Below are 25,906 nucleotides of genomic sequence, written 5' to 3'. Positions count from 1 at the left end.
CTTATAGGAAAATAGTTTCAGAATATGAGAAGACGATTGCTCAGATGATAGGTAGGTGTTTCTACTATGAAGGATGCTGTTCTGCACTCCAGTTTTCTGAAGGGAGCATAGAAACATGGTTTAAATCTGCGGGCTTCGTTTTGATGCTAGTATACCTACTGATGCTGGTGGGAATTGTGAATACATCTGAGGACCCAAGTGTGTGCTACTAGGTTATGATGAAAAGCTAGTGTTTCATTTTACAGAAGGTAGGCCCTGAGGCAGTCAAGGTAATACAGAAAAGTTAGAGCTCTTTCTTTTGCAACAAAGCAAACTGTCCCATAGGCAACATGTTCAAATGCCCCAAATTCATGAGTATCTCTGGGAGAGAAGTGTAAATGATCTAAAAATCTTTTAGTCGTCTTTTTGCAACTGTGTTTTTAGTTGGAGATACCAAACTTAGCTCTTTGTAACAACGGGGATTATCTGTGTTAAGTACATTAGTCAGGCCAAAACCTAGATTAACTTCAATCCTACCTAAGTGATTGTGAGTGGCCAATCCACCTCCCCAGTTATTTACTGACTCTAAGATCTGAATTACAGATTTTTTTTTTTTTTTTTGCCTCACAATAATTTTAAAAATGCCTTTTTAATAGAATTACTTACAAATAAAACATGTTACTTGCAATACTTCCCAGAAACAAAGGTTGCAGGACTCCTAATTTTAAAGACTCCTTAGAGGGTTTCGGAAGCTCTTTTTCTTAGTCTTGCTATAGAAAGCTCCCATTGCCTTGTGCTGCTCTGTACTGCTTCAGCTGGCATGACCAAGAGGGGCTTAAGACTGAACAGTTCATTTTGGCCAAATGACTGGGGAAAAGCAGGAAAAGAAACAATAGCTCCTAAGAACGGTTGGACCAACCTTATCTAAACATGTTGGGTTAAGCAGTATAGAACAGTGAAATAGTCTTAAAGGCCTATAGGAATGAAATAAATTCTACTTAATTCTGGGATGTGAGATGCAGGAGAAGGGATATTCATCTCTTTGCTTTGTTCTCTACAGTGTTGTGCCTTTGTTACCTTTTTTATGTAAAAGTGAGCTAATCTGGCTACTTTCTGACATTAATCTCTGTAATTCTCATCATGCAGGTGGTAAAATAGGAGTGATCAGAGTATAGATTTCTTACGTTTTACATAGGATGTTCTCTGGTATGGCTTTGTGCACTATCATGGAAATTATGGAATGTGGCAGAGTCAGGATCCAAGTCTTCCAAATGTAATTTCACTCTTCTCTCTTCCACTGGAGAAATTATTTTCTGTTTGACAAGTTTTTTCATTGTCAAGTGACTTATTTCCATAATTCAGAGTTTCATTTCAGAGTTTTCAGCATGCAGACAGAAAAACATTGTGCCGTATCTGCCCTGCACTTAGCTTCTTGGGAACAATTTAGGGAGTTCTTCAGCTTCATCTGGCCATTCAGGTGGACAAGTACAGGACCTATTGTTTTCTCCCAAGCATACATAAATAGCTGTCAACAGGAGTTCATCTTCAATTGCAAATTCAAATTCCCTCATCGAGAAACAAATTAAAAAAAAAAGATTGTGATACCATAATGCAACAAGAAGGTACATAATAGGGGTGCTAAGTCACAGGACAGCTATGCATACGTAGTAAAATTCTACAAATCATCATTTCCTCTTGTTGCAAGGAAGTCAAAGATAGTTAAATCATTGGGCCCCTGACCACTGAGGAAATAGTAAGATCTTTAAACTTCAAATTCAAAGTAGCAATTGGTGCCTGTTCTAGTCTCTTAAATGGTCTATAGCAAGTTTTTAAATGCAATGGCTATAAGTAGTGTAATTTGCTGTCCATTTTGAAAAGAACTGGAACAACAACAGTCACATAGAAAGTGTGTATTAATTAGAGAAATACAGAAATTCTGCTGTACAATAGTAAGTTAAATGCAGGTCAGCTTTCCTAGAATTTAATGAAAGTTCTTGATCTAATTATTCCACTTTATCCTTTCCTCTGTTGTAAATTACCATCCYTTTGATACAAGAATTCATTCACGCAAATGCTGCAGTGTAGAGGAAAATGTCTGACTACATGCTATTTGCATATAGTCTTTCCTGAATTATTATTACAATAATGTCTAACTGCTAAAGCAAAATATGCATTTCAGTAAAAGAAATACCTGTTTTGTTCTTATTTATGATTTAAACCTTCTGAGCTATTTATAAAGCCCTCTGTTAAAAGGTCATTATAACTGAACCTATTTCAAGAACCCCCTTAAAGAATATTCAGTTTGGTTGATGGGTCCTATCCAGCTTTTTATAAGTTGTCATGTGTATATAAAATGAATATTGAAAAAGTTACATATTAGCAATATATGATTGTGTATGTGTTTGCATATAAAAGCATTGAACATGCATTGCAAACAGTAATTTTCATTGATTTCAAGGGCTGTGGCAGGTATTTGTTGTCATATATCTATAGAATAGAGTATAGTATTCTGAACAGTCTGAGCTTGCAAACTGTCAGTGTATAGATTCCTATTAGTGGCTCTTTGCATATATTTTTACTGATGGGTTAATTTCTTTTTCCTTTCTTCTTGCATCTGCTTCAACCCCTAACACATTCTTGTTCATACTAGGGGGAGAGGGGAAAGGCCTGGCTGCACAGGTTTTCCCGGCTAGCCTACTCTGCTCATGCTGACTGTTACTTGTGTTTTGCAGCTCACGAATGGCATTGCAGCCCTGTGTAACAGAGCCCGCGTAACCCCTGTGTTAACTGTACCGCACCCAATGCACACCTCAGTCATAGTCATCCACAGTTCCCTTCCAAAACCCCTGTTCTGGATTTACTTTTTATTGTTGAATTTGAAATGKTTTTTTTTTCATCAAAAATGTATCCATTTACTTGTAAGCTTAAAGACATTATTAAATTCTCATTGTGAAGAAAAACAGGTATTATGCTTTGTGCATTACAGGTTGTTGCATTACTTATTTGCTGCTTTCCTAATGATTCCTGATTTTCTATTTTGCTTTTGTTTTGTTGCTTCTTGCTATTTGCTTGCAAAAACAAACAGGCAAGCCTGGTAAGTAAAGCTTTTCACCAACTTTCACACCAGCATTATGCATTTTTCTTTTCTTTTGCTTTTGTTCTCTGTTTGCTGCATTCCCATTAAGTAATATATGTAATACTTAGCTGAGCCTGCAAGCAGATCTGCTAGCCCTATGGTGGTGATCTGAATCTGTCAATTTAAACAAATGTTATTCCTGAGTGTACTATTACTTTTGTTGGTCTGCCATGGATAGTGTTTGCCGCAGACATGGAACCATTTAATTAAAATCTTTTAATTATATAACCTCATGCTCGTAAACTTCTTTAGAAATGAATATCTTTAACTGCTTAAATAAGATTTGAATGGCAGACGTTATCACCCCAGTTCTACTGAGCAGCATTTTCATTAAAGCTAAATTATAGTTCTGGAAAATATTTCATAGATCTTATAGTCCTGCTCTAGCCAGATACCAGTTTGGTTTTTATGGCATATAACAACTTTGATTCTAAATGTCTTCTAATGGTTGATCTGAAATTGTCAGAGATGCATCTTTTCTAATACACTCTGGAAACTTTCTCTTACTTCTCCAATATAAATTCTTCTTTTGCTTTAGAGTCTGAAYAGGGCCACAGCTCAAAGCAAGCATCTGATATCACTTGCCTGTAATTCCTGAGTGGTTGCTGAAGTGGGGCTGGGGATGAGTTTCTGAAAGTTATAGTCCAGCTGTCTGAAGAGAGAAAAGGCTACCGTGATGCACTAAGAGGAAAGGAACAAACTTTATAGTTGTGAGGGAGAGAGTCAAGAATGACAGACTTTCCAGTTTGCCCTAGAAAAAAACAAGAAGCAAGTTGCTAAAACACCATGGACAATAATCTCTGAGATAAAGCAAATATGGATTTCCTTGAATTGTCACATTAAATACATTTAAATGCATTACTTGATCATGCAAATTGATCATTTCTCCTGCATGGAGTTTTGCCAAAGAATAGGATCCTGTCAGTTAAGTGCTTTGGAATTAAGCTCCTATATAGTTCATAATCCCCAGCATGCTTAAATGAATCTTTTGCTGGAAGGTAAAGTGACAGCTTCTCAGATTTGGGAAAATAAATGAAGGATGATAAATCACAATGCTGTCTCTCTTTTTTTTTTTTCTTTTTCTTGGGGGGGGGGGCACCCAAAAGTCCCCCAAAGTCCCCAAAAGTTCCCAAAAGTTAAAATGGAAAAGAATGCATGGGGGTGTTCTTAAACATTATTAAATTGAAATGGCATTACAAGGCTCCCTGTTTCTCAGTTCTGCCATATCAGAGGTGTTTGTTTACCAATAAAATGATGCTGTTATAACTTTCAGCACTGCAGACCCAAGTCTAGTTCTGAAATTCATATTTCTTAGTTCATATTTCTAAGAACTTAGTTCTTTCAGTCTTCCCCGTGTCGTAGAGCAAAATAATTTCAGGTGCCCCAGCACCATTTGTGTCATGCAGTGCTACCAGTGGGTGTGCAGAGGCAGAATACCTTCAAGTTAGTGCACAACATGGAAATGCAGAGTGTCATCAACAGTGCTGTGTGGACTTGGGCTAGCAAAAAAATATATTGAAAAACTGAATGTCCAAAAGCCAGAGATTAATCTCAGTTTGGGAACTCACATTTCAGAGCTGACCAAYACTATGAAATATTTCTTTCAAATGAAGGCTTTGATTCAAATGATGAACTAAACTTTTTGTCAGCACACTTCAAAATAGAGTTGAATGAAATGTCAGCTTAAATGAAAAATTTCAGATTCTAAAATGTACCATGCTTTTTAAGTAGGAGAACTTCTCTCATTATTTTTAATTCCAATGTAGACATAAGAAAACAGCAATTAATATAGAACTTCTTTTTGAGTTTGTTTTCAGTTCAATTTTATTTAAAGTRATCCTTAAAACATTGACACAAGAATTATATTTTAGGATACAAAGAATGAGAGTTTTATTATACAACATTTGACTTTTTCTTCTAGTATTATAAAGATGTGCTAATGTATTAGGACATTACTAGGTCATTACCTAGGTCATTGGAAAAGAGTGTTCTTCCATATAGATTTGAGTTCCTAATTTTGTTCTCCCTAATCTTCCCACAGAGGAGGAGCTCAAAAGAGGTTGCATTTTCTGCAAACCAGAAGTGAGAAAGTCTGTCTAATGTTAGATTTCCTTTCTGGTGCTTTCCTACAGTACTCCTAGAAAAACAAAAAAGAAAAAAACAGGTTTTACAGACACTGTTTTTGCAAGGGGACAGTCTGAGTTGAATTAAATTGCATTGGTCTGTACAGGATTAAACAAGATGGCAGGAGATGACAATCACATACCAGAAATGGCAAAATAAATTATTTTCCCACGTTAGTAATACAAAGAGATGTCCTTCACCTAATGTCTCTTCAGGCAAATGGGGAAAATCCAACATCTGCTTCTTTCATATGAACAGCAGAGTTCAAAGTGAAATAAATCATCAGTATGAAGATGTTTTCACGTTTTTTTCTAACATCAAAATAATTAAATACCATTAAAAAGAGCAACATTTTTTCCAAAACAGGACTGTGTCCTTGTATAATATTGACTTTTCCAGATCTTCTCCAAACTTACTGATGTACAGTATATAGCACAGTATACTAGAAGCTATAGATGAAAATGAAGTGCGTTTTTATTGCTATTATCCTTCTGAAAATTGCCTCTCCGCCCTTTTCCTTCTAACAGAGGATGAACAGAGAGAGAAGTCCGTGTCCCATCATACTGTTCAGCAGCTTATAGTGGAGAAAGAGCAAGCTTTAGCAGATCTGAACTCAGTGGAGAAATCACTGGCAGATCTGTTCAGGAGATACGAAAAAATGAAAGAAGTGTTGGAGGGATTTCGGAAGGTGAGTCATACTGACGTTTCCCTCCTTTAAAGAGCAAAGCACAGCGGGCTGTCCTGTGGCAGTATAACAAGACAAGAAGGCATGTTTCTAGTCACAGGTCCGATATGCTACATTAGATGTGGTGTGTGCCAGGGAGGGAGATCTTTAGCGTGCATCTGTGCTTTGTTTTCAGAATAGCTCTAAACAGGTTAAGATTTTGCACAAGAGTAACTTGCTCCTGTGTATGACACTGCAATGTCACATAACTGGAAGACTTCAACGTGTATTGGGGCTGGCGTTCAGACGGAGAGTTCTGTTATAATTTAGTATGTGAATTCCTCTGGTCAGAGATTGTGTCTGAAGTGCATAATATAACGTAATCCTTAGACAAATTCTATCCTGATATCAAGTGCAAAAAAAAGCATTGTAAAGCTTTTAGCATTGTATAGTATTTTTTCACATGGTCTCTGTGTGAGGGTGTCAGTGTAAGACTGCATCCCTTAGAGTAGTTGAGTGTGACTCCCACAAGTGGGTGCTTGTCACACACATCAATCTCTTGAATTAAATTTAATGTAATCTTTTTATTTAAGAATGAAGAAGTGTTAAAGAAATGTGCACAAGAGTATTTATCCCGAGTGAAGAAAGAAGAACAGAGGTATCAAGCTCTCAAAATTCACGCTGAAGAAAAACTAGACAGGTAATTAATTGTATACATATCTTTTTAAGAGCTTGTGCTGCAGGAAAGTTCTTGTGGCTGAACCTTGCATCTCAAAACTATTCCTTTAGTATGAAGAGCAGAAGTGCTCTGTGATAGAAGGTGGAAAGAAATGCCCTAATGAGAATTTGTTTATTGGGCTGGTGTTTCTTCCAGCTCCTGATTATAATTGAAAAAAAGAAACAATTATTGTCACACTGAAAGGGTTCTCCAAGAGGAGGCCATATAAAGTGCCTTTAATTTTTACCTTTATCAAATGTATTCGTGTTTGTTTAATTTTCCAGGGAAGATCAAGAAAGAAGCCATTAGCTAGGTTTATGCAGCTATGGAGGGCTGTGCTCAGATATTTACATCTGCAGCTAATATTCCTGCCCCCAGTGCTTTGTTATTGCCCCTATGCTGTATTAATGTCCCTACGTCAATCAGCAGAACAGAACATGTAAGTGCTTTTCAACTATTTCAGTGCAGAATCAGTCAGGAAGCCTCTCTCTGTTAATACCAGCTATGTAAACGTTTATAGATCAGCCAGCTGTGTCCTGAGGGTAATGAGGAAGAGTTGCATGAAAGATCATGCCAGCTCTGCCTGGATAGTCACTCTTTAAGCTATCATAAGGAGTGAACATCTGATTGTGACTTAAGACAGGCAGCTCTGATTGCCTTTTTTTCTTAATGCTTCCATGTAATGCCTGAGCAAGCATTTCCAGGGATTAATGTTCAGAACTCATATTAYAGTCCCCTTGACCCAAGAGATGTCTGCGTAATGTCACTGAGATTGATGAAAGCCTAAAATGAAATGACACTTGGATTCACTTCCCAGCTGTGATCCCAGCTGTGGGTCTAGTCTGTAAAAATTGGAAAACAGGTGTAGAAAGTTCCATAAAATACCTCTAGCTAAATGATCTTTGTGACTCCAGCCCAGACGTCTCAGAAAAGCAGGGGGGGAACAATGCAGACATTAATAAAGAAGGCCTTAAGCTTTTCAACAGGAAAAGGCTCTCCTGTAGAGAACCTGACAGGACAACAATCTGTTCTTTGTGGTGTTGGGTTGTTTTTTCCTTCTTCCTTTTTTTTTTTTTTTTTTTAGAAGGCCTTAAGCTTTTCAACAGGAAAAGGCTCTCCTGTAGAGAACCTGACAGGACAACAATCTGTTCTTTGTGGTGTTGGGTTGTTTTTTCCTTCTTCCTTTTTTTTTTTTTTTTTTNTTTTTTTTTTTCCTTCCTAGAGCCAACGCTGAAATTGCACAAGTGAGAGGCAAGGCTCAGCAAGAACAGGCAGCATATCAGGCCAGCCTTCGCAAAGAGCAGCTGAAGGTGGATGCGTTGGAAAGAACACTGGAACAAAAGGTAAAGGCTGTCTCTCGATACCCTGAGATAGCAAGGGCAGAGCAGGCTAGAGGTTTGGAGTTGCTACTGTTCCCATTATATTTCGCATTAGAGGATGTAGTTTGGCTACTGGCGCAGTCAGCTGTTTACGGCAACTCAGTCTTCAGCGAAGTCTTCCTTTTCACGCAATTCCGTGTTCCATCTGGGGTTTCTAATGTTTCCAAAGGTCAGTAGCACATGAGAGCAGTTTTTTTTTTTTTTTTTTTTTTTTTTTTTTTTTTTTTTTTTTTTTTTTTTTTTTTTACACATGGATAATACGCTAGGAGAGCCCTGCCAACTTCCTGTCAGAAATGCAGTTAACACTGAAGTCAACAGTAGAATCGAGTTTAACTGAAACCTTCCCCCCTGTGTGGCTGCATCCGGGACTCTTCTAGAGCTCCGAGGGCCCCTGACGTCTGCCCAGGGCCCTCTCCCACTCCTCGCGGCCAGCTGGCCCTGCAGCTCCCGAGCCCTGGGAGAGAGCAGCCACCGCACAGCCCTTCGAAGCAGAATCAGCTGCATGTTCCGGGCAGCTGAGCAAAAACTTCCGTCTGCCAAGTGATCTCAGCCACCAGACCGTGTTATGGGCTAATTTGGATTCCTGCTCAATGAAGCTCAGTGTACACCTGTGTACCCAACATGGCTCTTCGTTTCCTTCGGTTCTTAGGTTTTAGATCATTCTTAATTTACTTCTTTCAGCTTTTAGCTTTAGCTGTAATTCCAATGTTAGTTTAAATGCAACCACTTTAGTCAGYTGTAGAGCTATACAACTTAGGACAAGAGCGGTTGTAGAAAATCTGTAGCTTAGCAAAGCAACTTACCTCCAGTATGATGCAACTAGTTCTCACTTTGGACTCCTAGGAAAGAGGTTGAAAATAATGCTGTAAAAGAGCAGCCCCAAAGCATATTTACACTATGTAGAATTATAATGTGCTAAGAATGACTGCACTAAAGCAGTATGCTTTAGCGCTAAATTGCATTTATTAAAGTAGGGGGAACTCTATGTGGAAGTAAACATATTGCTTGAATGTATTATACATAATACAGCTATGTATGCAGATACATATATATATAAATTTGATATTTTTGTCACTTGTAATTTCCTTCTGTTCTCAGTATTGGTGAAAACATTGTCCTCCTGCATTTCTCCCAAAGGTTGGATTTTTTTTAAAGTGCTGATCTTAATGCAGAAATATTTTTCATAATATTTAATATTTCTTTTTATTTTCCAGAATAAAGAGATAGAAGAATTAACAAAGATTTGTGATGAACTGATTGCCAAAATGGGGAAAAGCTAACTTTTAACCAAATTTCTGGACTTTGATATTGAGTGCAATATGATCATTGGCACACTGATGTCCATACATTTATGTGGACAGGTTATATTTTCACTTTTTCGTATGCACTACTGTATTTTCTTTCTAAATAAAGTTGATTTAATTGTATGCAGTACTAAGATGACTATCAGAATTTCTTGCTATTGTTTGCATTTTCATAGTATAATTCATAGCAAGTTGATCTCAAAGTTCCTGTATCAGGGAGATTGTCAAGTTCTCTAATAAATTACAAATTGCTGATCCTAGCCTTCCCTTTGTACATGAGTTCCCATGTTGGATGTCTTTTGGATTTAATATAAACATGTATTACTTGCATGGGGACTCTTGCCTTAAGGAATGTAAACTTTATCTGCATTTGCTGATTTGTAAAATAAAACTAAAAATGAAAAAAATTAAAATGCATGTCACTTAAATGAAATTCTCTATTGTAAATAAATTTTTTCGTGAAAGTTGGACATAAGTATGACTTTATTTTACATACTTCATTTGATTACTTTATGTGCAACACCAGATATAGCACCTCTTATTAAGGAATTCCTGGAGAGAGAGTACTTTATTTCATCAAATAGTATCACTGCATGTTGAAGGTACTGGGGCACTCTGCCCGGATTTAGTGATAAGAATGAACTACTTATATGCACATACATTATATATATATATATGTATATTAATATACATGTGCTAGATTGGGACCATTCAGCTCTCAAGCATAGGCTTAATCCTACAAAATGTTTAATACTCTGACCCTGATCCAGCAAATCACTTGGGCAAATGCCATGAGACTCTGCATGAGCTGCAAATTGTGACATCAAATGATGAGATGGTGTTTTTTAAGCCTATCTGCTATTGATATTTGAATACATTTTCTTCTTCCTGCTTCTGGAAGAATTTGTCTGCAGAGTTTGTGGAGCTGAAGTACATGTGGTTCGAAGTACAAACAGAGTAAGCTAGATAAGTAGCAATTTCGCACACCTCTTTATCCTTTAAGTCATCCTCTGCAGAGGATTAGGTTTGTAAGATAAGCGTTAAGGCTTTAATAGCAAACAAACTGCTTGCTTTGTCTAATGGTCCATCTCTTGTATCTCCACGATGAGGACAATCTTCAGCCTSGTTCTTGTCAGCTCCCTTTTTGTAATAAAAAGTAAGTGAACTCCCTTTCCTTTCCATTCCTTTTTCTTTTCTTTCCCTACCCCCCCTTTTTTTCCTCATGGTTTCCTACCTTAGGTGTGGGCTCAGGCTCTTTACTGCGTTCTGGACTTTTCTCCTATGCTTGTTTTGGTTTCAGATTGTATATGTGGTTAGCAGCACAGAATTTTACCTCTACTCTGTAATGTAAAATATAAATATTTATCCTAACAAATTTAAATGTGTCCCTGAGGACATCAAGTGTGCCTTTTGCTTTGCAACTTCTAAGTATGATATTTTAATTYTATTTCAAATTCATGCTTACTTTCAAAATACCACGTAGCTTAAACTAAGGATAAACTCCAGGAAAAGAAAGGATCAGGTTATGATTGTGTTTAAACAAAAGCAAAATTCTTAAGATACTGTTGTAGCCTTCCAACTGGATTGATACTTTAAGAGAAAAGTAAACACAGATCACAGTAAGATTTTAAATGTTTACAGTGTACTTTTTAATGTTATTTTGGATCAAAGAATGTGCTGAAGGGAAAAAATGATAGTATTTCAACTTGTTCTAGTGAACACTGCTCTGAAAATGTTACAAGAAGGTAKGGATGCAATTACAGAATATCAGATACTTGTTACTTTAAGTGCAAGTTATAACAACCAAGTTATTTTTCTATCTTAAAACACAGTATCCGGGCAAATTCTGAAAAAGAAACATTGATAGGATTTTACGTAATCTTTAGCTATTTTTTAATGCATTTGTAATTTCTGTATATTCTTCAAACTAAATTAGCTGCATAGCTGTTGTTTTAAAGTAATTTTACAAACTCTAAACACTACTATTGTAACATGCCTTCTTTCTTAATGACAGGTGAAGCACTGCAATGTTATACTTGCGTAGGTTCTAGTGATGAAGACTGTAACAGACAAGGAACTCAGCAGTGTCCAGGGCATTCAGATGCATGTGCAGTGATAAGAGGACAAGCAAGTAAGTAGTCACAAAATATAAATAATAGAAATAAATAACCAATGTTGGAAGGAGAAGAGGATAGTCAGATAAGGAGGGAAAAAAAAAAAGAAATGTTTCCTCTCAAAATAAATGCTAGTAATAAATCTCAGTTCCTAATTGTAATGAATTAGCAGCAGTCTGATACAAATTCTCACTGAGTTTGATTTTTTTTAATCACCATGATGATAAGCCGTATCCAGACTACACGAAAGCTATAGTAGAGAGCCTTAAATATTAGACACTTCTTACTTAAAATTGTCATTCTTACATTCAGTGATTTACCTTAAAGTTAAGAAAGGAAAGAAGGTAACGGGACACTGTATTTGAGTAGATTCCAAAATATTTAAGGTGTATCTATTGTATCAAAGATAAATTACAATTACTGAAACTTAAGTGGGAGCTTGGGAGTGTGCTATRATCAGATGCAGTTCTATCCATTTGCTTGTAAGTGTGGCCAAACCTTTGTTCTTTTTCATTATTGGATGGTCAGATTCACATTACTAAGACGCARATATGAGTAAGTGAAGTTATGTTATGTTTGTTATGTATCCTGTTATGTTTGGGTTCAATGTGGCTCTGTTTCAGGTGGCATTATGAAGTCTTGTTCGTTCAGGTCGTTCTGTGAGCGGGCAAAGAGAGACGGATCCAGAGCGCCTGGAGTGAGTGTTCAGTGCTGTTACTCAAACAATTGCAATGCAAAAAGCCTGGGCTCAAGAATCACCACTTCCATGAGCTGCTTTTCTCTCCTCATCTTTGCACTGTTTTGGCACCCRTTGTTTAAATTGACATGAAAAAAAATATAGTATCATAAAGCAACAAGTCTGCCTTTTTTGAAAAGATTTAATGCATTTTCTAATCATTTTACTATGTACCATATTTTTCAGTAGAATATAGCAGTAGGCAGACCTGACAGATGTTAAGATAAAAAATGTTGCATCTGTTAAAGAATATGTCCTGACATGTATTTAAGCATCTGTGCTCTTCTTATTTATCCGGAGGGGTTTATTGTGATAATACGTAACAATTTTCTATGACTTAGATAATGTATGTAAAGAGAAGAATTCTTAGGTGCAAGTCACAGCCTTTTAGTATGCTAAAAGGCCAATATCCTCCAAATACTGCTTAGTGTTGGTTTACATTCAAAAAAGAAAGCTAAAATTTTCAAGCACAAAGTGACTGAAAACTCTAGTAAGCCATGATGCATCTAATCTTTCAGAGAACATTTACAAACCGGGCAAAGCCAGARAATTTGAAATAAGGATGCTTTATAATTATTAATTTAAATTACTTAAGAGATAGTCTCATTAAGAGAACAATGCATAAATATGTTATGTATATTTCCTGAAAATCCTTTTCCATTCTTGATAGTGAAAGAATCTTACTGTGACACTAGAGAGAAGGAGAAAAGGAAAAAAAGAAGCTTGGATGTGAGTTTAGTAAGCTGCCCTCTAGAGTTCAACAGCTTCTATCTCTACTGCTGGTTTTGAGAGCAAGATGTTTAATTCTCGTGTTATAACCAAATTGCACTTGAGTAATAACATTTTTTAATCCAAATTCTTCTTGCAGTTTCAGCTATGTAGTTCATTCCTCACTGTCCTAAACCTGGTTCTTTGAGAGTAGGAGTATATAGTCCCCTAGTCTCACCTTCCTCATTGACATCAGTAAGTGGGGGAGTTGGTCTGTGAGTTTTGCAAAGTAATGAAATCACTTGGGAATCTTTCATGATGTAAAGAAATAAATCAACTTAATGAACAGTCACATTCATTGCAGTCTTGCCAAGTAGTCACTCGGGAATGGGCYGTGTCACAGGAGGCGTTGTACACCGCCAGCTAGCAGGCAGAATTACTTTGACGTGGTTGCACTCAAACTAGACAAGACACAACACAGTGTGACGGCAACAAGCACGTTATTGGGTCTGTGATACTGCAAAGCAAGGCTGGGTAGGTAGAGGTAGGTGGTACCTCCACTGATTCAAGTAGGAGTACAGATATGCAGATGATCAATAGTCACAGATTTTTAATATCCAGCAGTGATGATCTGGTCCAATCTCCAGTATACATAGCACACAAACTGACATAAATTTCAATAGGTGTAACTTWAGTAGAGCTGGTCTTGTGGTGGAGTTATAATTTTAGTTGCTCACTTGGAAAAAAATATGGTTATCAAGTTTATGGAACTCACAAAATGTGTGGCAAATTAGTTTTTTGTTAGCTTTCTGTTGCGACTTTTTTCACTCATTCTTTGAAAAATCAATCCCAGGCAGTGTATCTTAGGATTCTGCAGATGTTTACAAAAAAGAAGATTGCAACTTCTAGAGAGTTGGCTTTAAGTGAAATCACTGAAACTTCCAAGTCCCACATATCCCTAACCTGCCTTTTAGCTGTTGCCTGTCACACCAAACTGTCCCACTGCTTTCTCGTACTGTTTCCTATGTCTCGATCCTTTCATCACCTTTTGTGGTTTGTGAAAGGRTAGTTTGGGACTATCCTTTTGGATTTTGTTTGCATTTAATCACAAACAGTGGGGTTCTGGTCTGTGAGTAGTTGCTAGTCACAACCATAAAGCTGTTGAATAAGACTGCAACAATGCAGAGAGATCTTGGCTAAGAATATAAATTTAAACTTAAATATCTCATATGTATATAAAAAAGAGTAGCTAATAAATATTTTTCATTTTATTCTCAGCTTGAATCAGTTCCTTCAAGGTGTTCTGCTACACTAAACATGTATTGATTGAATCTTTTTTTCTGATTGTACTGTAATGACAAATCCATATCACATATAAAGTGTGTAAATGCTCTGTGCATTTTCTTAATGAGAAGTTAGAATATATGCAGTGTCTGACAATGTCTCTTGATAAACAAAATTGCATCTTTTATTTGGGACTTCCAGTTGCATGTAGAAGTATACATTTCTCAGTAGAATGTATTGCTTAAATTGTTAAATAAAGTAAAACATGTTGATAGTTTTCTTACTGTGAAATTTCTGTGATCAAATAAGAAGGTAAGGCTCTATCCCCTTGACAAACATGATCTGGCATTCCTGACTACTACTTTAGGTAACTCGCAGACACACACCCCTTCCATCTGATTGTGCTATTTAGCTCTTAAAGGGCTGTATTTTTTTTTTTTTTATGATTCTGACATTTTTCTTTCCTAGTTATGATCCTGAAGTGTGCATGCATGTATATATCTACAAATGATAAAATTTATTCATGGTTGATGAGAGATATTTCACAACGAATTGTGGCATAAATATTTAAGAGGAAGACAAGCTCAGGAACAAGGTAGAACAAAACAAAACATTTTAAGAACTTGATTTTTAAAAAAATCTCCATTCAAAATGCAGAAAATTATTTTAAGTTGCCATTAACATGACTGTGCAGAGCTATTCCTACTCATATGTAATTTTCTGAGGTTTCAAAACCCATATGATCATTTCTGGCCCAGTGTTACAGTTTTTATGTTCCTTAATATTGACAGACAATTGAGACAAATGGAGCAGAAATGGCGGATGGATTGGATTCTGTTTCTACTAAAATTTTTAGAATGCCTTTCTTGCCTCTTATGTCAGTTGGAATGACTTAGTGCATCGATTGGGTAAGCACTGGGTTCTCAGTGGGGAATAAGAAAYTATGGAGGCTTGTGAGCTTTAAAATCTAAATCAGAGAGGATTACCTAAATGCTGGCTGTGAAATTTAATGAAAAAAAATATAAAGTACATATCTGAGTCACAGACAAGTTTCTTAACATTCTCATGTGAAATGTTAGTTTTGTGGCTCTGTTCAGTAGAGATTAAAACAAAAAACACCCTTGCACCTTCTGTTCTCATGTCCTTATGAGCAATAAAACCCTGGTGTCAAATGTTTTGCTGTGAGCACATCTGCARAATTTGTATCTTGCCTACAGGATGTCTTGCAGCATCTTTCTGAAGAACTCATGATGTCACAGTAAGTGTCACAAGAACTCGGTGCTAAGTTTCTGCATGAAGATGGTCTGGAAACTTTAAGAAATTCTGCAGATGGTTCATCCATAAACCATGAGGATGGTTTATGTTGTCATAGGAACATGTTTCTAAGGGAGACAGGAGATGTACTTTTCTGGAACAGAATGAAAGCAAAGGAATGACAGCGGGAGGAGGTGCTGAGCATTTTGTAGCTAGCCAGCACTCTGTGCTTACAACCAGTAATCTGGAAAGAAGTATGCTATTATTAAAATTGCTTGTTATACCATATACACCTACTGGCTTTGCTAGCAAACATGTATCTCCTAATTTACTGCAGCAGACAATGTTTCTTTCAGAAACTACTCTCTTAGCTACTAAAACAAGAGATTTGTAAGTATAAGATAATATTTGAGAGGTGAAAGGGGATTTCTCGCTCAAAGATGTTTCTCTAAAAGACTTCCTGACCTTCCTGCCTCACAGAAATGTTTTCCCTTGTTTATTTTAAATACTGAAGGGTGGTTTTTGAACATCAGCAGAGTCTTGGCCACAAAATCAAAGCTGGTTTTCAAATGCATTCATTTATTCTTCCACTAAATTAGAGACATCTGTAATCTCATTTTAAGGATGCTAGTCACTCCTAGTTTCTGACTTCAAGGGCAAAAAGGTCAAAAATATCTGTAGATTTGTCCTTGGAGTTCAGACTCCCTAGCTGGGATCTTTTCAACTGGTTCAGAGCCTAATTTTTACCAAAGTAGCTATGAATTTTTGATATGTGGTTTTGTCCCTGTGCTCTTCCTACCTTCACAGAGCTTTTGCAATGAGTTCTTGATATCTTCAGTGTGTTGTCTCCCTTAGCAACTTGTTCTCAGCCCCTTTGGCAGCTTTTGGAAGACTTTTATCTTCATTAAAAGAAAGTATCTATGATATGTATGAATCTGAAGTTCTCATACGTGTTTCTGTAGATCAAGCATAATAATCTCTAAACTGCCTCTCCTAACTCGATAATGATTATTGATTTCAGTCTTAATAAGTATGAGAGGCTTTGGTCTGTTTTTCTTTGTGCTTAGTTATGTAGACATAATGGTCAGACTTGCATAAGCGCACACTGGATGAAACCTGAGTTCCCATCAACAGACATACTAGAAACACTGTTTAAAGTAGGAGCCCGAATCTGTTGCCAGGGTCCAGCCTTGCTGAGTGTGCAAGGTTTGAAGAACCAGGGATTAAGATGCACAACGCATTGAAACACAGAAATAAGCTTGAAAGTAACCCACTTTTATGTGAAGAAATAAGCACCTTCGCAGTGTGAARTGGCCTCAGTGCCTCTTCCAGTCTCATCTCTGCGATTCACTCCATTTGTGAAAGCTGCCACCACCACTTGTAGGTGGGCAGGATGCAACCTGTTAGCAACAGTTCTGTTTTCCTCTCTCCCCTCATGTAGTCCTTTTCGGAGTTAAGCTTTTCAGACATTTCATTCGCACTATAGTATTAACAGCACTTAGGATTATTTGGCAGTCTCTATCATTTGGTCTCTACATTTTCCTAGTCAGCTATGAGTTCTAGTATCCTATTAGATAAACATACCTGGTTTTGTTAAATATTCTGTTTCAATGAATATGACCCTGGAAAGAGAAATTTGGTTGCCAGGATGAAGAAAATAGGTGAGTGGGCCAGTAAACTGAGTCAGGAAAAATGTTCATCAGGAAGTCCTCTGAACCAGGCTGGATCTGTAGAGTCAGTGCTGGCAGCACAGAGCTTTGGCAGTACATTTGTTAGCATTCTTGTAGCCATATGTAGGCAGAGACTAAGGAGAGAGGAGATTTATCAGGGAGCTTTTCATTTTGCGTCATTCGTGCAATAGATAAAAATGAACAGTTTATACTTGGATTCTGTTCAGTTAGCTCTCCCCAAGCTTTAGGACAGGGAGGAGCTCTTACTGAAATATCTTTCTGTTTCTGACTCATTTCTGTTCTGAACAATTGCTAATTTTATATAGACTTAGTCTCAGCATAGATCTTCATTCTGAATTCTAACACACAGCTGTGGTGTCAAACCACAGGCCCCRAAATGGATGCATGCATGACAAAAACCTCTGTTTGTGTAGGGTACRTTGCTCTTGAAATGAGAGCAGCTTCACAGTCAAGCTGCTTTCAACAATCGCTGGCAATTTCCTTATGCCTTCAGCCGTGATATTTTAGGAACTGTGCAAGCCAGTAAGGCTTTCAGAGTTGGCCCCGGCGAGACTGTTATGAGGATGGTGGCAGGTAGGAGAAAAGAGAACTCATTTCACACTTCCTGTCAATGCTGCAGAGAAAGTCCTTTCAAAGCCCATCTTCTCAGTACTCAAAAATCAGAATCCTGCTTGTAAATTTAAAATAATACTTTGCTCTTCAATGACCCGACTGTCTAGTTATCTAATCCAACCTTTACTTTAACATGGCTTATGGAAAGCTTTTTATGCTTATTTAAACTTTGGCTCCAGACCACACTGACAACTAGAGCTATTTGGGGCAAATCCTGGTGGCTTCTCTTTCAGCTTGCTATTCAGCAGGATGAATAGCGGATTACTAGCCCATGGACTAGGTGCCTGGAGCCAGCAAACAGAACATCCTCCYGTTTTGGAGCTGATCTCTAAGGCTGGGTGTGCTTGAGGCACCAGCGAGGATCTTTCTGTGCCCACTCTCTGAGAACAGCAGACAGATGGCCCACCTACCACTTTGTTTCTAGAAACACAGCGTGAATCTCAGCTCTTAAAATAATTTTCTCTCTCTCTCTCTTTTTTTTTTTTTTTTTTTTTGTCCAGAAACTACAGAGGCATAACATTATTTTAATTTCCTAAGTGGGAAACAGAGGTCAAGACAGAAACAAATCCCAGTTTGGCAGAGGAAATGGGATTTGACTAGAGGTGTGAAATCAGGATAGGATTTAGCTATTTTGCTGCTTTTTGTCGTGGTTCAACCAAGATGCCTGCAGACACTGAATGCCAAATATCTCTTAGCTCTCGTCCCCATCTTAGCCCCAGTTCCTCTCAAGGCTGGAATCTTGATATGAGCTTTTTTCTGCTTTACTGGAGATTGTTGTTCATAATTCGGGTCTATTATGTAATTCTGATTAGATTCTTCTAGTTCTGCCTGAAATGAAAAATCTGAACAGTCTGTAGTGCTAAATCAGAAACTCATTTGTGTGTTCCTTGTTAAGCATCAGTGTGCTCAATCTTAACCATTCTTTCTGTGGTAAAATTACCTTTATAGCTTTGCCACTGAATTAAGAAGAAAAACTTCTCAGGGTTTAACCTAATCAATGTACTTTCACGCAGTCAGCAGTAAGCCTGTCTTTAACCCTTTATACAAACTGGTGTATCCACACAGTAAAGCAGATCTGGCACCTGGGCTGGGACATATAGGACAAGCTCATCAGATGTATTTACCATTACAGCCTCTAAAGAAGGATGCCAAGCTGCATAGGTAACACAAATGTAACTTTTACAAATGTTTTAATTTAATGTAATTTTTTTAATGTAATTTTTTTTAATGTAATTTAAACAAATGTTTTAGCTATTCATGTAAACAGAAAAAATTTTTTGAAAGAACTAATATAAATATTTTTTAGTTTTGGGTAATGCTCTTGTAGCTGTAATAAACTAAAGAGGTAAAGTGAGATGTTTTCAGGTAGGGAAAGCATCTTTAATGAGACCAGCTAAGAAAGTTTAAGAAAGAAGCAGGCAGGCATGCTTTCAGACAGAGATCCTTCTGCAGATACGGAATCTCTTAAGATACACCCATCAACCCAGTCCAAAGGAGCTCCTTTTTGCTCACATACTTAAGATTACAGAAGATGCAGATCCAGGTGAGACTGAATGAAATAGATACTACCACAGAAATAGTGACCTGACAGAAAATGTTCCAGGGACATTTTGCACTGTATTTTCCCTGGTTTCAGTAGTAGAACTTCAGTACATATTTTATATTGACCAACATATTCTTTTCCTTTTTCTTCAGATGTGGTCTGGGAGTGCTTGGATTTCCTGTAGGAAAATCTACAACCACTTTTGAAATGCTAATACAAGTATGCATTTAATGTATTTCTTACAGTATTTGCTGAGTTTTAGCAGTATAATTAAAAAGTGATGCTGAAATTTTGCATTTTGATCAGGGTAGTGACACAGAACTAAATTACAGTACTAGACTAAATCTTTTAACAACAACAAGAAACCAGAAGATCAGCCAGGAATTATCACCTTCCTAAATGTGTTTTGTTTATTATGGTCTCATAACAAGTCACCAGTATTAAAGGAGGCTCCTTTTCTGTCTAATCCATGGAATCCAGCCTGTCACTGAATTTTCTTGGTTTTACTTCTCCAGAAAGGTCCACATGCATGACTTCAGTATACAAAGGCTTAAATACTCACTTCCTTTTTATTTAAATTCCAGTTTAATGAGCATTGTAAATTACTCCATATTCTTTCATTCTTGCTTAYATTTAGGACTTAGCTTGTTTGGTTTCTCAATGTTTTAGAAACTAGCTGCAGATACAAAAATAAGTAAATCTGCTTCTACATGTACACTTTTTAAATTCTAATCCTCATTCTTCAGAAACCTGCAAAAGAGTCTCTAGAGAGAGAGACTTTCCACCACAGTCTGGACACAGATGACAGGGAGAGATCATAGAATTAGTAAGGTTGGAAGGGACCTCTGGAGATCATCTAGTCCAACCTCCYTGCTCAGCAGGGTCACCTAGAGCATGTTAGAAAATCCCACAGTCATGTACTGCAAGCGTAAGGGAGCCCCTGCCTTCCGCTATTTTCCTGGCTGCCCCCAAAACACTTGTTTATAGGAACTTCTCGCCTTGTCTTCGAGGGCTTGTCATGCTGTGCRCTAGCAAGTTTTAGGACCGTAGCTGTTGGTCAGGGTAGGTGAGTCTGAGCAGAGGCAGAGATGTACTGTAGTTCTACATGCACACACCACCCCAGGACCCGTGGCCAGTGGGGTGGTGGCCAGGCACTGTGGCACACCAAAGGGGCAGTATTGCTTCCAGGCAGAAGAGGCACTGCAGTTTGCTAGGGCTAACGCCTTATAGCAGAAAAGCCTGAAGCTGACTGAGGCTTGTCTCCACCATTGCTTTTCCCACCGTAGTGTATCAGATAAAATCTACACRCACAGTCAAAAAGCTGTGATGTGTGGTTTAAATGTATGCATCTTCTAAACGGAAAACAAATCCTTTTCTTCTTTTTTATGTTGCTTTGTGAAGCTTTTGCTAGTGTGATCAAGGACTTACTTATACAACAGCGAGCCAGAGGTGGAAGAAGCTGATGTTTTGGGAGCCTTGGCAGCTGCCTCTGAACCACAGTCCCATAGGTTTTTCCTGAATAGGTAGATCTTGTCTTAATCTGAAGTCCTGTGTATACTTGTTATGACTCCCACAGCATGACCTGCCCTTCACAGGTAAGGGATTTTTCTTTTCTGACAGTTGCATTTGAAACTGTAGAATGGGAAGTCTAGTTCTGCTTTCCTAGTTAATACTGATATATTTGCTGTTTCCAATGTGTGGCTAGACTGCAAAATGTTATTCTCATCAATCCTGCTATCAGTGTGCTCATAAACCATATAATCATGAGAGTAACAGAGAGGCAAACAGCTAAAGCATGAATAGTAATAGTATAAAGAGAAAAATAAATGTCTAGTTTTGTAAATTTTTTTCTGTCAGATAGATTTATGCAGATGCCTGTGAAGCATTGGACTAGAATATCTGAATCTATCAGCTGAATGAAAATGACATTAAAACATCAGATTTCAAAGGCTCTGTGTTGTCCACTTTCCTGCATTCTCCTAAGGTGAAATGTCAGCCAGACAGCAGTACTTTCTACACTTAAAGAAGGACAGAGTACCTCATTAAAAAATTTCTAGAGGCCTTAGCTTCATGTTTTATTTGCTAATCCTCAACACTGTGCTATGATAAAAACCGTAACAAGTAAGGCTGGGAAGGAGGGGGTTTGTACAGAAGCTGCAGCCCTAACAGATTGTAATCAGTGCTTCAAGAAAGGACAAAATGAAAACAGCTTTCAGCCACACTAGCTCTGATGAATTGAGGTAGTTCTCAGGAAAAGCTATTTTCATGTAGTATTTTTAACCATAAAATAGAGTTCAAATAAATTAACTTGAACTAGAATTGCATATCTCAGTGGAACGAGGAATCCTCTAGTTAGCTTAGGGTAACTATCTTGATTAGTAGAGAGAGTAATAGCAATATATACAAAGCAATATGTTAACCTCTGCCTTCCCTTAGAAAAGTCAAATGATCTCACTAATGGCAAGGAAACTGATGACACTGAAGGACATTTATGCCAGGAATAATCAGTTTTTACTTATCGATATCACTGTGACTCGGCCTGGAGTTAACAGTAGCTGTAGTATCCATTCATTTGCTGCTCGGTGCCCATGAAATGCTTTTTGCTGGATCTGTTCCCTAGCAATAGTTCTAATTCCACAGCCAAGCTGTTGCTCTCAAGAGGCGTATTATTTTGTATATGCAATGATATAGTATAAATCTATTCTATTGGCAAAGCTAGTACATTAATGCAAGTGATCTTGCAGAGCTCTATCCCAGGCAGGCAAAGTAATCCATGTAAAAATGTGTCTTCCTCTCATATCCTCAATAACATGCGTGCAAAAGTTTTGTTTCTGAAAACTGGGGAGCTTCCTGTCCACTGACAACATTTTTTGAATGGAAATAATAATAAGCAGTAGCAGCAACATCTCCATATCCTTAAACTCCTTCAATCTACAGTAGTTATCTTGCTATAAAGAAAAGGATGATGTGATCCAAAGGGCACAGATATGAGTGAAAGTACTCCTATGTGCTCTGAATCCAATGATTTAATTCAAGTAAAGCTTCAGTTTATTGCAATGGCTGTATTAGTTTGAGATRTAGCTGTTCTTGCATAGCTTATTACTAAGACTATCTGCAAAATATCTGGTATAGCTGAAACACTGTTAAGCCATTTTATAATATTGTTATCTAGGAAGGAAGTGTCTATTGCAGTTACGTCAGGTGAGCACTCTTCAATATAACCACACAAAAATCCAAGTTAGCATGAACAGGATTTATATAACGTTTGAGTGAACATGGTTCTTTGACAGAAATGCAGCCAGGACCAAATTTAGTTGCCATCATGCACACGTGTTTTTTAGCCATTGCTTTTCTGAAGACATATATTGGATTGCTACTTGAATTGTGCTAGGACCTCTGTATTGCTATTTTCTCACAACAGTAAGCTKGGTAATACAATGGTATTTTGAAGTGTAGCTCAGATTTTGTGCATRGTTTACTTCACTTTTCAGGGGCTTGTTTTCTGTCTCTTGGCAGCAGAGCCTCACCATGAACATTTCTAGAGTGAGAACATGGAAAAAAAGAAATTGTTGAAGCACAAGAAAATACCAATCACAGGCAGGAAGCAAGTCCTTTAGTCTGATATTTTAGCTAGAAAATATTCCATATATATTTAAATTTTCAATATTTTTCTTTTATATCTGAGCGTGAGACCCTCTTGGCAAGCAGTAGCGAGCAGTAACCTAGTCTGCTTTACAGACAAGGACAATTGCTGTCTCTTTTATCCTCCCRTGTTTGCCATATTTGATTCACTGAGCTATCTGATTTGGAGACCTTATTTTAGCACATCCAAAATAATGACAGCAATGACAATGATTGAYGGGAATTTTGAAAATTAAGAATCAAAGCCACTATGATTTCATCCACAGCCTCATTCTGTGAATATTTAAGTGTCCTTAAATCCCACTTACTTTGCACATTCAGGATTTTTTCCTTTGTTGGAGCAAGACATCAAATAGCAATAGAAAAATGACTGATTAGGATCATCAACAAACAGTTCTTGTAGGTTCATTAAATTATCTCACAGCTGCCTGATGTTCTCCAAACATTTAGGAAAATTAGAAGAGGATCTTTCATGCTGGAGTGAGGTAAAAAGAAATTACTCTTTCTGGAGGAAAATATATATGGGAAAAAATATCTATACAAATACAGATATTCACTGACACCACCCAACAGACTGAAGAACGTGAGTGTACATATTACCTTTTCACCCAGGMTAAATTCTGATGATATGGAAGTCAAACAGAATTCTATAACAGATCACRAATTTGGCCCTGGGAATGTAATGCTATTTTCTAGAAATAAGAATAGGCAACAATTATAGCACCCTTCATCTGAGGATTTCAAAACCCTTTGGACACACACCTCATTTCCAGCTCAGTCCTTCTCAGACAGCTCCTCAGCCCTCTTTCTCTGCTTTTCCCAGAATTAGGGAGGGCCTCAGCAGTCATCTGGTACTGGAGCCTTTTGYGTCTTCCCTCTCTCCTCAACTTGTTTCTTGTCACCTCTTGTCACTTTGTTCTCTTCAAAATCACTAAAACTTTCTTTTCCTTTTCCTTTCCTCCATAYACTAAAATAATCAGACCATCTATTTATTCACGCAGTGGTCACCCTCTACCACTTTCACATCCCTTCCAAAAACTTTTTTTTTCCCCTCAGGAATTCTTCTTTCTTTCATTTTACAATAACCTTTCATAACCTTTATGAAATGTTGCTTGTGCTTGCCTGACATCTCGCTCTCACGCAGATTATTAAGCATGCTTACCATGCTTTTCTTGGAGTTACGAGAAACATAATACTCRTTCTGAAGACTCTTACACTGTGAAAAGATCTTTTGAGCTTTCCTCAGAGAAAATGCCAGAGAAGTCTTATTGGCAAACAGTTGCTAGAAACTAGAGCCTCACTCTGCTCTCTTAAAAAGTTTTATTTTTAACTCACATCCCTTGACATTTTGTAACAAAAAAGATGCACTCCTTTTTATCTGATGGTTTTTAAATATTTTTTTTCTCTGTGTCACAGGTGTTATCCATAATGGAGTATGAAATTTGCTCAGCCAATGTCTGTAGCTATTACTCTGCGGCTCGTAAGTTGAGGCAGGGACAGTGCCCTGGTTTGGGAACGTCCTGTAGCGTGAGCACCTCCTTACTTCAGAGTAACTACCTGCTAAACCTCAAGCTAACAACACTGGTGAATGGCTCAGGAACCTTCTAACTGCTCTTACAAACAAGCTCTCCAGAAAATTCTTTCGCTTGCATTAATTTGCGTATAACATCACTGCTTATACGTTTTTGTATTATGTTACTTGACAAAAATCTTTTAACTGCGACATGTATCCAAATTTAAGATGTTAAATAATTCACCAATCAATTTATATCTATCTAGGGTATGATTATTTCAGTCTTTTGTGTGTGTGTGTGTGTGTGTGTGTGTGTGGTGTTTAAGTTTTAGGATCATGAGCAATATGATTAAATTAATATGAAAATAAAATTTGATCTCGAAGTTTCTATTTATCAACAGCTTTATATTTGAAATCTTATCCGGGTAGCAGAAAGTCATACACTCACTGGATTCTGCTTCAGTTAGATGTCCATAAGGAGCTGAATACTACCAGTTTCCACCAGCAGATGGTACCCGGGATTTACAAATGTCTTTATAGGTGCTTATCCTCGCTACTATTTGTTTTGTCAGTATATACAGGAATTTCTAATGACAGACTGTGAATGACAGCTCAAAGTGAGCCTTGTTCCTCAACTTACTTAGCTGTCAGATCTATCTATGGAACCTATCCCAAGATGTATTGCATGAAGTGCTCAGATTCCCCAGGTCAGACTGACATGTAATTTCTTGTTCTCTAGGTGTGGATTTATTTTATTGTTCTCCAAAGTAATGCTTCCCATTAAACACAGAGCTGACTGGCGATTTCTACAGTATTCTGTAAAAGCAATCATCTACTGAACAAACATTTCATCCTTGCTATTTAGACATTGCTTGAGTCTTCAGTATGAACTCGAGCTGAGTAATACCTATGACTACCCAGGAGTTTAATTTCTATATGAAAATCTTTAAATAGTCTTTGTAGATGTTCATATTTTGTAGGAAGATACTTCAAATTAACGATAGCAATGCACTACATCTCAAATTGACTGATTTCTGTCTATTGAATGACCTACTTGTAAGCACTGTCATGAGGGTTATATCTGAGGAAGGCCTATTTTGAAGACCATATGCCTTCAGGCTGGTAATTTATTGTGCATTCCTTGCCAGATCTCCTGTGTGCAAATACTAGACCTGCCTCACATTCATTGCTGTTTCACTTAAACAGGATTAGTTCTTCCTTATAGGTCCTTTATATTAGGTCTTCTTTATATCAGTGCAAAAACATGGAATCAGGCAGAACACAGTGTTAAATAACAAAAAAAAAGGGGGGGGAGAATCAATGTGTATATTAAATCTAATAGATTGTGCTCAAAGTATCAGCTGTTAATACTGTGCTCATCATAATATCTTAACTAAAAAACTTACTAAAAGGTTTTTGCTGTTTAGCTATTTCTACCGATATCTATGTCAATCTCCTTTGACTATTCTGTGTGATTTTGACATTATTAGAAGTCTTGTTATGAA

General features: G+C 37.3%; 2 protein-coding genes and 1 long non-coding RNA gene across 10 annotated transcripts in view; 2 read left to right on the top strand and 1 right to left on the bottom strand.

The window, feature by feature from the left end:
• Positions 1–9,779, top strand: part of TACC2 (transforming acidic coiled-coil containing protein 2) — a 151,713-nt gene extending 141,934 nt beyond the window's left edge. For 6 of the 7 annotated variants that reach the window (XM_085305251.1, XM_085305249.1, XM_085305247.1 and 3 more), the window contains 5 exons: positions 8–51; positions 5,767–5,927; positions 6,497–6,603; positions 7,844–7,964; positions 9,215–9,779. In XM_085305251.1, coding sequence (XP_085161377.1) covers positions 8–51; positions 5,767–5,927; positions 6,497–6,603; positions 7,844–7,964; positions 9,215–9,280 — 499 coding nt within the window. In that variant the 3' untranslated portion in view covers positions 9,281–9,779. Of the gene's footprint in view, positions 1–7; positions 52–5,766; positions 5,928–6,496; positions 6,604–7,843; positions 7,965–9,214 lie in introns of those variants that run through there. The other variant, XR_014895874.1, reaches the window with a different exon arrangement.
• LOC146595684 (uncharacterized) overlaps positions 4,975–25,906 on the bottom strand; it is a 36,669-nt gene continuing 15,737 nt past the window's right edge. For both annotated transcript variants that reach the window (XR_014895875.1, XR_014895876.1), the window contains 2 exons: positions 8,804–8,839; positions 4,975–5,252 (listed from right to left, as the gene is read on the bottom strand). This is a non-coding gene — a long non-coding RNA (uncharacterized LOC146595684). The remainder of the gene's footprint in view (positions 5,253–8,803; positions 8,840–25,906) is intronic.
• On the top strand, positions 9,801–13,214 carry LOC146595685 (uncharacterized). The gene is made up of 3 exons (XM_085305254.1): positions 9,801–10,460; positions 11,319–11,435; positions 12,042–13,214. The coding sequence occupies exons 1-3, from the start codon at positions 10,409–10,411 to the stop codon at positions 12,245–12,247; spliced, it is 375 nt and encodes a 124-aa protein (XP_085161380.1). The 5' UTR covers positions 9,801–10,408; the 3' UTR covers positions 12,248–13,214.

Source organism: Rhea americana, unplaced genomic scaffold, assembly GCF_003343005.1.
Source record: "Rhea americana isolate MKP2758 unplaced genomic scaffold, rheAme1 scaffold_218, whole genome shotgun sequence".
Taxonomy (NCBI): Eukaryota; Metazoa; Chordata; class Aves; order Rheiformes; family Rheidae; genus Rhea; species Rhea americana.
The sequence above is the reverse complement of the archived record's forward strand: the minus strand, read 5'-3'. Positions and strand labels throughout refer to the sequence as shown.